The 11,596-nt window shown below is 38.0% G+C and overlaps 1 protein-coding gene across 2 annotated transcripts; it reads left to right on the top strand.

Annotated features, from left to right (window-relative positions):
• Window positions 1–245: 245 nt before the first annotated feature.
• On the top strand, window positions 246–11,305 carry abcb8 (ATP-binding cassette, sub-family B (MDR/TAP), member 8). Of its 2 annotated transcripts, none has more exons than XM_036591824.1 (16): window positions 246–352; window positions 1,730–2,063; window positions 2,872–3,027; window positions 3,928–4,022; window positions 4,376–4,481; window positions 4,645–4,806; window positions 5,116–5,201; window positions 5,534–5,631; window positions 5,746–5,851; window positions 5,990–6,023; window positions 6,138–6,274; window positions 6,466–6,560; window positions 6,828–6,961; window positions 7,208–7,355; window positions 8,984–9,234; window positions 10,767–11,305. In XM_036591824.1, the coding sequence occupies exons 1-16, from the start codon at window positions 246–248 to the stop codon at window positions 10,848–10,850; spliced, it is 2,133 nt and encodes a 710-aa protein (XP_036447717.1). In that variant the 3' UTR covers window positions 10,851–11,305. The 2 variants fall into 2 exon arrangements, with proteins under 2 accessions (XP_036447717.1, XP_036447726.1); XM_036591833.1 differs by having other exon boundaries at window positions 257–362; window positions 10,767–10,850.
• The last annotated feature ends 291 nt before the right edge of the window (window positions 11,306–11,596 follow it).

Genomic DNA, 11,596 nt, shown 5'->3' with positions numbered 1-11,596 from the left:
TTCATCTATTCATCCATCCACAGAGAGTTTTGTACATTTTGTTGGCCTCCACTCTCAGCTGAAGTTCCCCTCCAGTCCTGTGCATGGCGGTAATGCCGAACGCTCACAGGACAATAAAGAAGCACATGCCGCCTCTCATTGTTTAAAAATGGCGACGTACATGTAAATCCTTGTACCCACTCTTAAGTGACATTGTTATTTCTCCGAAATCATTTCGTCTGTCGTGTCTGGACCGTAGAGTAACGATGTTTCACTTCGTGCGCTGCAGTCGGCTGGCGCACGGCTCGGACCGATTACTGCGAGCACGATATAACGTTATTAAGTCAGGAGAGCTGCTGCTCCAGCACAGCCGGTATGTGTGTGTGAGTATAAGACACAGGACTGTCACCTTTCAGCGAACTAAAACCACACCCCAGTACACAGTTACATTTCCTCACGTCTTAGCAGTTGACCTTCAGGGTAAAAAGAGGTTTGGGGCACTAAAACGTCTGTCCCCAACATCCCACAATGCAACTCAAAATGTAGGGAAAGAATTCGCGACCTAATCAATTTAGTGTGTCCTGGGTTGCGTCGCATATCAAACCATCTGACAGCAAAACATTTAATCCGATGTCATTAGTACTTAAACTTTTTGGGTGGAGCTGGGTGATATGGCAGAAATTTAATATAACAATATTTCAGGACGTTTTCAGGATACATGTCATGATATTCATTTATTCTAAAATCCGAACAAAGTATTGCCTCATTTAAAAATGCTATCAAAAACCATGAATACAGTTTGTTTTTAACTTTTCACACACTGTGCTGCACTAAACCCATTAAACCGGACTAATGATGCCCTCTCTGTCATCAAACATGAAGTTGGGAAGTGTTTACTGATTATATCCGCGATATACTCGGAAAAGCATATTGTGACATAATTTATCACAATAATGATAATTGTTGTCATATTGCTGAGTTTTAAGTACATTTTCAGCAGGATCAGGATCTGAGAGTCACAGTGTCCTAGTAGATCGTATGACTTCATGACTTAATCAAGTCAGTTACTTTTGTTCCCTTTTATAGTAATTAACTATTCACAGGGCTCCATTTGAGACCCAATCACAGCCATAAAACAAGTGGTAGGAAAACAATAACACACATTCACTCCCAGAATCCATGGCTGTGTAATCATGTCAAGGTCAGTGATAAAACATATGAGCAGCACTCTGAAAGGTTTTTGAACGCTGTGAAGCATGTAGTGTATTTTCATGTGATGTCATGTTTTCCAGCTGAGATTAGCTGTCCCAGTAAATGTAGTCTCCTTCAGCCCTAATCAAGCTTAATATGAGACACATTCACAACCTTATTTGTTTAAAATAAGTGGTAAGTGCATGACAAAGTGCAATCACACCCAGAAGTATATGATGTCAATGTCAACGGCGACAGAACAGCAGCAGCACATATTAGTACATAATTTTGCACTCTCAAGAAACTTGTGCTTTTTTTCAGATATAAAGCAAGAATGGAGCTTTTATTACTGTTGTCTGATGGTGATGGTTTGGTGATTTACCAGGTCTCAGTTGTTAAGAGTCCTGTTTTCTCTTTAACTTTTAATCTTTCTTTGCTCCACTTTTGGAAACTTCTGCTATATTCCTGATCTTCTTCTTTACACAAGTAAATCGTTTTATATCTAATCTCATCAGAAACATCTCCTGATGAATTTTGAATAATTTGTATTATGTTGCAGATCTAAACAGCACTCACTTCAATGGACCAAGGCTCCAACCGCACACTCCACAAGCAGTACAGTCATACGACTGTGGGGTCAAGCCCACAGAGTGCTGAGATTGGCTGTCCGACGAGACCCTAGGTCCCCAAAAGTGGCTCTGACGTTGCTGGTGGGGCCGGCTGCATTAACAGTCACTGCACGACTGTTGGGTGGTGTAGCTTACTGTCAAGCTGATTTCAACAATAACCTTTCTGCTGAAGTCCAAGCGAAGGAGAAGGGGCCGGAATTCAGCTGGGCTGTCCTCTGGGAGTTTGTCCGGCCACAGCTCCTTGCCCTCATAGGGGCCATTATTGTAAGTCATCTCTGATTACTCTGGATAACATTAAATGCTAAGAAATTAAAAGGACATAACATTTTTGTGAACAGGTTTGTGTAGCCATTTCCACTAGATGTGTAAATTGCTCTCCATGAGATTTTGAGATTTGCGGTTGCTTATTCTTACTCAGAATCAAATTTGTATAGTCTGTTATTTTGATAAAGAAATAAATGTTCCCATGTAACTGAAAGACTAGTTAAAGGCAAAAAAAAAAAAAAAGTTCAAGAACTATTTATGGATTGATGAATAATGTGAATGCTTACCATCAGGGCTGTAAATCTCTCACCACAATTCAATTTAATTACAAATCTTCCCATGAATAATTTCTGTGTATGCAAATGTAATTTCACTACTCAGTTAAATTCAGTTCAATTTTGTTGTGTTATTTTGGTATGATTCAGAATTATTAAAACTGAAAACAGCCCATACATTTTATTTGTGTCAGAAAACAAGCACATAATTAATAATAATACAATTCAACAAATTAATCACTTCTAACATTACAAAATTATTGCTGTTGACTCGCCATCCTAATCCATTTTATGCCCCCTTATCCATTTTTTAAATACATGTAAGCGTACTGCCATGCGGTAAACAAATGCAAATGAAAGGCATTTTAACAATGCTCAAAACGTTCGTTTATACTGAGTTTTGGATATGTGCTTATTTACTGAAGAGCTTTATTTATTATTATAAGTTAGAAGAGAGCTGGTAAAGGAAGACTGGGATATCTAGCTTTGCATCGCTAAGAAAACTCCGATTTTTTTTTCTGGCTCTCGGAAAGCTTGCATTTGGTGCAGCAGCTCTGAACATCCAGATTCCGCTGATGCTGGGTGAATTGGTGAATGTCGTAGCTCAACACCTGAGGGAACATGCTGGAAATTACATGAGGGATATTCGAGCGCCTGCACTCAAGTTGCTGGGCCTGTACGGTCTACAGGTGAGACGCTGTCCATTTTTGTGTCACATACAGTATATCAAGCGAAAGAAGGCTCATACTACTAATAATAGTGTGACTAAAGAAAGATTCCTTTTCTTCTTTGATTTAAAGAATATTTCAGTCTGATTCAAAGAGGAAATTGCAACAATTGGTCGTTGCACAACAGCTGGACATGATACTAAAGGGATATTTCACTCAGGGCTGTTTCTGAACATTTAGGAGAGTTAAGAAACATTTTGCCAATCATATTTCTTCATTTTTCCGCATAGAAAAAGAATTAATACTTTTTTTATTTCGAAAAATAGGAAAATCTGTGAACCCACTGCACTTTTCAGAAAGCATTAAAAAAAACATATTTGGGGCCACCTAGTGGCTCAGGGGCTCTATGTGGCTGTTATACAGTCATATACAAAGACTTGAACACCACTGTCAAATTATTTTTTGTTGATTTACTAAGTGAAAATAAGTTAACACATCCTCTGCCGAGAACACGCCTAAACATGACATTTTTATGCAAGTTTTAATGCACAATTTCTATGTATTTACTGATTTAAACACGCACTTTCAAAGCCACTTATCCTCCTGGGTTGCGGGGAGTGCAGGAGCCTGTCCCAGCAGTCATTGGGTGGAAGACAGGAAACACCCTGGACAGGTCGCCAGTTCATCACAGGGCAGACACACAGATATATACATTCACACTAACACGCACACACACACACCTAGAGGCAAATTAGTATCTCCAGTTGGCCTGACTGCATGTCCCTGGACTATGGGAGGAAATCCACGCAGACACGGAAGGAACATGCGAAGGAGCAAAAGTTACATAAGTCCATCAGGTGGCAACTTTACCAAGACTAAGGCATATACCCTGTTCGCTGGGCATCTCTGCTTGTTCCTCAGGGTCTGCTGACCAGTGGGTACATCATCCTCCTGTCCAGAGTTGGTGAGAGAGTGGCTGCTGACATGAGAAAAACTCTGTTCACATCGTTGCTGAGGTTTGTTTCACTGCTTAAACATTATATTGAACTTTCCTTAAAATATGCTTGGTTTATGATATTGTATATGATTGTATATTGTTTGCCACATTTGCCGTTTTTGCCTCCTTCTTTGTTTTGACTTACCAGGCATTATTATTGACAAAACCATGAGCATGAAAAATGTATCATTGCTCAAAATTGTTATTAATTAATTTGGCAGGGGCTGCAAGATCAAATATGATTTTTACATTAAACATATTTTTTTGTTTTGACTCATTTTGAATTTATTTGTATGAACCCTTTGAATGCAGTAATGCTATGTATTCTGGGAACTGTAGTTTTCAGTGTGCAGTGACTATGTTATCTTGCAGACAAGATGTTGCATTCTTTGATGCCAATAAGACAGGGCAGCTAGTTAACCGCCTCACTGCTGACATTCAGGAGTTCAAATCCTCCTTCAAGCTGGTGATCTCTCAGGTATGGTGTGGTATTGCAGCTTTTTCCAGTGCAATTGAGTTTAAGTAGATGCACATTATCAAAGTATGTCAGATATTTACAAGTTTACTCTTTTTTTGTACTTCATATAAGCGCTAAGAAATCAAATTTTGAATGCTGTAGAGGCCGGCTTTTGTGTCCTCAGGGTTTGAGGAGCATTACGCAGACGATTGGCTGCTTTGTGTCTCTGTACGTCATCTCTCCGAAGTTGACGGGCTTGACAGTGGTGGTGCTGCCGTGCCTCGTGGGTGCGGGTGCTCTCATCGGCTCTTTTCTGCGCAGACTTTCACGAAAAGCCCAGGAGCAGGTAAACACTTGATAATGGAAATGTGGCTTAGTTTGTGTATGTATTTTATGTGTGTTGAGGGAAAAGGGATGTGGGAAGTACTGTTCCACTCAACCTTGAACGTCTGACAAGACGTTTAGCACTCCACTTCATGAATTATAAGATTAGACCTAATTCTCAGTGCTTGAGAGTTTGCAGCCCTGCACTCATGATTCATTTGGCTTCTGAAGAACCTTTTTTCAAATACTTGAATGATTGTATCAACAGCATTTAAGGCATTTGGGAATTCACCAAAAATTGTGAGTTAATTCATTTCTGTTTAACTCTCAGATTTCTAAAGCTACAGGAGTGGCAGACGAGGCCCTTGGCAATGTCCGAACAGTGAGAGCCTTCGCCATGGAGGACAGAGAACTGGAGTGAGTCTTCCAGCATTTTGGGCATTATAACTCATTTCGCAGTTGGATGCTGTGTATTGAAGTGATATTTTGCACCAAAAATTCAGGAATTACTGAAATAAAAAATGGTATGAATGAGTTTATTAACAGAGGGTATGTCAAATATAACACGTTAGTCATGGCTTTCTGACTATATGTCCCCGGCAGTTGTAGTGATTTGTGCCTGGAGTTTTGAAAAAATTGAATTAATTATTTGATATAATCATGAAGCTTTGTCATTAGCTAGTCTCTTAATGCTAAAAATGGCCATTGCCAATGTTGAGAAAAAAGCTGCCTCCGTATGCCTGGTACAGGATGTATGCCACAGAGGTGGAGAAGTCTGCTGCAATGAATGAAGCTTTAGGGACAGGAATCGCGGTGTTCCAAGGCCTGTCGAACATTGTATTAAACTGTGAGTGTTTACTATAGTGCCATTTACATTATCAGAAAATTACCCAAATACAGATCACTAAAGAGAAGCTTAATTACATTTGTTTGTCACTTGTTGATTGTCTTTTTCCTTAAGGCATAGTCCTAGGCACTATTTTTGCTGGTGGGTCCTTGATGGCACATAACGACATGTCTCCAGGTGACCTAATGTCATTTTTGGTTGCGTCCCAAACAGTTCAAAGGTAGGGATTGAATAGCACATATAAAATAGCTTTTTTTGTAGCTCTTGATACAAATACACTGTTGTATTGTTTTATGGGATCAAATATGTTTTGAAGAAGAAATGCTCAGAGCTGTACCTCATCTGCTCTTTTTTGCAGATCCTTGGCCAGCATCTCAATTCTGTTTGGGCAGGTGGATCTAAATTCCATTTATTACAAATTGACCATATTGTTGTTCTATTGCTAGAAAATCTTATTCAGTTTTAATCCAGCTAGGAATTGTGATCTGTGCTGTCTTGTGCCTTAGATGGTGAGAGGCATTAGTGCAGGAGCTCGCGTTTTTGAGTATCTGGCTCTTGAACCAACCATTCCTCTGACGGGAGGGGGTCGTATCCCTCACAAGTCTTTGACTGGACGAGTGGACTTCATGAACATCAACTTCAGGTAGACTGCCTTCACTGGCTTCCCTGAAACAAGAATGAACTCACAAAAGTAAATTGTTATATGAACTTAAAGGGATACACGGGGCAGACAAAGAAAAACCTCTTCTGATGATGGGATGAAGGTGGGAGGAAGTTTTGAAAACACTACAGCTGTGAAGGTTTTAGGTTCTCTTTTTATGCTGTGTTTTCAAGCTATCCAACCAGACCTGGTAATCAGATCCTGAAGAACTTCAGCCTGACTTTACCTCCATGCAAAACTGTCGCTATAGTTGGAGAATCTGGTGGAGGTAAAGTTCTCCCTCCTCCTTCTTGTAGTGCAGAATTCCACCTCAGTCATCTCATAATATTAATGCAAGGACAAGGATATTTATGCAGTATTTTCTAGTAGATTTGTCTTCGTCCTATTAAATCTACTGACAGAATTATTGATCAATCTAATGAACACTAGAAATTTAATATGGTACAGCTGCTTTGAGAATAGACTGACTGATGATCTAATAGTTTGTTTGCTTCTTTTCAGAGATTTCAGTCTTTCTCTCTGTTTTATGTTTTAGGTAAATCCACTGTGGCAGCACTGCTGGAACGCTTCTATGACCCAAGCGGTGGAGTGATAATGTTGGATGGCCTGGACATCAGAACGCTGGACCCCTCTTGGCTAAGAGGACATGTGATTGGATTCATTAGTCAGGCACGTCCCTCAAAGTATAAAACTTTTCAGAGAACAAAGAAGAGTACTGCTCAGTTTTTGACCACTCTGTTGTATTGTATTGTGTGGTATTGTATTTGACCACCCCAGTTGTATGTGCCTATCTGTAAAAAGTCTTGCAAAAAAACACACCACCATCATAGACTTACCACTTATTCCACAGTCTGTTATCCACATATTTGATTATCAGTGTCTTTTAAGTACTGGTTTTACTGGTGTTGATTGCAGGAGCCTGTGTTGTTTGGCACTTCAGTCATGGAGAATATCCGCTTTGGAAAGCCTGGTGCCGCAGATGCTGAGGTGGTGGCCGCTGCCAAACAGGCCAATGCTCACACCTTCATCACAGGCTTCCCAGATGGCTACAACACTGTGGTGGGTGAGTAATGGGCTCAGGATCATATTTAGCACATTTCAGAATAGTCTGCCCAAACAATTTCTGTGCCATGATCAGCGATTGCAGCATAACTGACACTTTTACACATTTTACATTAGCAAGTGCTAAGTGCAGTTGAAAATCAAACCTTTCAAAACCACGGAATCTTTACTAAAGAGGTTATCATACATGTTAGTACATATCATAGTGTGTGTTTTTGAAAAAGATTTTTTTGATTCTTTTAAAGTGATTCTTTAGTTTTAGTCCATAGGCGGAGCCTTATTTTAGCCTGTCCCTTATGGCTATGTGGTGAGCAGTTAGGTCCCATTGTTTTGACATTAATGTGTCCCAAAGTCTTAAAATCAGTGTTTAACATGAAGACATTTTACTACCGAAACACCTGTTTCCTGCAATTATGTAACCTTTTTGTGTTTCTTGAAAGATGTTATGATTTTATGTGTGTACAGGTGTGTTTGATAGTCATGTACTGTGTAGCGGTTTTGAGTTCTTCCAAATTTGAATCTTCCAAATTATCTAAAATTGTCAGTACCAAAAAATTGTCACTACAATTCGGTAAAGTTTCAGTAGTGTTATGGTTGTTTTGATAGTGACAAATTGTAATGTTCCATCATTTAGTTTTAATAAAATCAGCATAATTAAGGCATAGGTCCAAGTCAGTTAATATTCTTTTTTTTTTTTTATAATAATTTTTTTTCACTTAAATATCTTTTAAATCAAATGAGTAAATTGTAAATAATGAATAAAAAAACTTTCACTTTCACTACACGTCAGGAGTAGAAAAAGTACAGAAAATTGTGTTTAAGTGAAAGTATGGGTACTGTATGTATGTGTACAATGCTCAATTAAAAGTTTGGAGCCAAAAATATGCTTGCATGAAAGAAAACATACTAAAATATATAAAAATAAGGGTTTTTTTGGTGGTGAGTGATACAGAAGTGACTAACTGGTGGTACAAATTAATTTTGTATTCATATGAATTTGGTGCAGTGTTCAGTGATTTAAAATGCAATTGAGTAAAAGTACAAATATTCAATTTTAATTAATATTGATTAATGTACAATAATATTGATTAATGTACAAATCTTCCAAATGATGTTTAAGTACAGTATTGAAGTGGAAGTACTGTAGCACAAGTGCTTTCCACTCCTTTCCACCCCTACAGAATCATAACTCAGATTATTACACTATACAAATGTATCATCTTTTTGTTAGAAATATTAAGTATTTTCATATGTAGCGCTCCTTAGGTGTCATCACTTTGCTTAATGTAAGACACAGTGTCAGCTGTTTGTGGCCCAACCCTCTTTGCAGTTCTACTTAGAATAAAGCATCTATATAAAAATCTATTTTAAAAAAATGACATTATAAGACAGCACATTGTATATGTGTAATGTATTTAATTTTTTCCATATGTGCCTTACCTAAATGTTTAATTAAGAAAATTAATACATATGTATATTTCTAGATTTGTATACCCACAATGATGAACATACTGCTGTCTGCTGCTGATGACCATTTTGAATTATACCTTATTAGAGTGCAACATTTTAGGTGTCATTTGAGTGAGAAATTCATATTGCACCTTTTCTCTCCATATTCTTGGCATGTAGGTGAACGTGGTGTGACTCTGTCAGGAGGTCAAAAGCAGAGGATTGCCATTGCTCGCGCCCTCATTAAAAACCCCAGCATCCTGATCCTGGATGAGGCCACAAGTGCATTGGATGCTGAGTCGGAACGCGTGGTCCAGGAGGCGCTGGACAGAGCCACCACAGGACGTACCGTCCTCATTATTGCTCACCGTCTCAGCACCATCCAAGGGGCTGACCTTATCTGCGTCATGAGCAATGGCAGAGTGGTGGAGGTGAGGACATAAGAGACCTTTTTAAACCACAACAGGCCTTTAAAAATCATTCTGACCCTATAGTTTTGGACACAATGTCAAAATTAGGGTGACCAGATACTCCATGGTTCAGTACAAGACAAAGATGTTTATATTTCATAAAAATATAATTAAATTCATTAGATTTTTCATTTGAGAACTTTCTTTTTCAAGGACCTTTCTCTCAGAGGGCATACACATCCATTCTTAGTCATATATCAACAGCTCTAACACAGAAATAGAAAGCTCTTAAGTATGTCTTCAGATGGAGAGGATAGCCATCACTACACCTGCTGAAAACATGCCATTTATATTACTAGAGTGGTGTAGTAGTCTCCAGATTGAGGTTTTCTGGTTTAAAGACTGCGAAAAGCTTCTTTTGATGATGTACCTTGAAGGTAGTAGAGACTTTTGAAAAACTGCAACCCCTTTGGGGTGGATTTTTGCAGAATCTGAAATTTTTGCAGGTTTCTTTTTCTCTTTTTTCTGGTAATTGCAGAAGGAAGGCAGATAGCTAATGTAACTGTGAGGAAGCAGCTGTATAAATTGGAACAACTGTTTTCAAATCCACAATACAATGGACAGAATGGGTTACTCAAATGACAGAAATGTCTTGTAAGATGAGAAATGTCTTGTAAGATGAAGAGGTAAAAGTACCACTAATGCTAGCCTGGTATTTATAGTCTATGGCTTATTGGCTAGGCAAGCAGTCAGGATTGATGACATTTGCATAATGCACGTTGGGTGCTATAGGGAGAGAATGAAAATTACAACAAAAAAACATAACAGCATATAAAAATATAAAAAATCATAAAAACTGATGAGGCTGAGAATACTGTAACAATATAACAAATAACATATGCCGGAATGTCCCTTTATGTTTGCTGGAATCTGAAAGATCTGTTTCAGCAGCTTTTGCCTGGACTGTAGTATCTTGCCCACCTGCAGCCCTGTCAAAACATATGACTGGCTAAATTTCATTCTGTCCAGTTATCTGTTTTACAATGAGTTGATGTTATTAGTGATTACACACAAACTGCAGGTGTATGCACTTGCATTGTATGCATCAGTTTGCACAATGCATATTCTGTGCAATGTTCCTACAATTAAAAAAGGGACTGAGCTATTGAACCAGCTTGAGTTGATTATAGAATGATGTTACAAAGAACAATTGTGGCAAGTTCACTATATATTCAGTATAATTCATTATATAAAATCACCATACCAAAAATGTTTATTTCTACCTCTGCAAGACTCAAAAGATGCTAAAGGACATCTAGGATAGGGTTGAATAAATTTGATAGAAAGGACAGAACTTTACAGAAATTAAGGCATGCCTCATTAATTCCTGTGCCATGAAAACTTGACCTGACTCTAGTTTAGACTACATTCATTTCCTGGTATTTTGCATGTAGCCTACTTATGGTATTTGTAAAATGCATAGGAAGATGTCTTTTTTACATTAAATATCCAATCTCCTGACGTATTTAATTGTTCATCTGTTTGTTTTTAAGGCTGGAACACACCTGGAATTACTGAGCAAAGGCGGTCTGTATGCTGAGCTAATAAGAAGACAAAGATCTAATGGCCAACAGTGAATCAATGACGAAGAGCTGTGGAGTCCAAAGCACCATTACTGTGGTTTTGTTTAATGTTTACTGGATGTAAATGATATCTTTAAATTACATTTGACTTTAAACTCTAATGTTTGTATACCATTTGTTAACAGCGTGCTTCACACTGCTTATAGATCAATGCTTTGTGAAAGTATGAACTCAGGATTGGATTAGGCTTGTGTTTGGAATGGACGTTATTCCTAAGCATTACAGAGTATTTTGTCTCCAGACTGCAAGTATTTTAACGAATATTTTTTTAAAATTTTTCAATTCAAATGTAGCGTTTCCTTACACGTGTGTGTACATCACTGTATAGTAATTATTAAGTGTATGAATGTTTTACTGTGATATAAAGAATTTGTGAATGACCATACAGAGGAGTTGAGATGTACATTTGATGTAACTGGAGTACTAGGAATAAATAAATTAAATTATTACTCATGTCTGTCATGTAAATCAATATAGATATATTTTATAGCAATAATACATACTTTTATAGAAATGTGTTAGTCGTATAGCTATTCACATACACTCATTGTCCATTTTATCAGTTCCTCTCACCATGTCGGCTCAAAGAGTGTTTGTGCTATATTTGCCGCAAACCTATGTAAATGAACCATGTGATATTAATCGGTGCAATAAACTACTGAAATGGTTTGCGGGCACAGCTTTTGTTCATTTATGAGAACACAGCGCCACCTAATTGCAGAACACAATATGGACAAAAC

Source organism: Colossoma macropomum, unplaced genomic scaffold (assembly GCF_904425465.1).
Source record: "Colossoma macropomum unplaced genomic scaffold, Colossoma_macropomum, whole genome shotgun sequence".
NCBI classification, from domain to species: Eukaryota; Metazoa; Chordata; class Actinopteri; order Characiformes; family Serrasalmidae; genus Colossoma; species Colossoma macropomum.
The sequence above is the reverse complement of the archived record's forward strand: the minus strand, read 5'-3'. Positions and strand labels throughout refer to the sequence as shown.

Coding starts and splice junctions, on each gene's coding strand:
- abcb8 (XM_036591824.1), top strand. CDS start 246: ATGTTTCACTTCGTGCGCTGCAGTCGGCTGGCGCACGGCTCGGACCGA. Junction 4,482..4,644: donor TCAAGCTGGTGATCTCTCAG/GTATGGTGTGGT, acceptor TTGTGTCCTCAG/GGTTTGAGGAGCATTACGCA. Junction 5,202..5,533: donor ATGGAGGACAGAGAACTGGA/GTGAGTCTTCCA, acceptor TGCCTGGTACAG/GATGTATGCCACAGAGGTGG.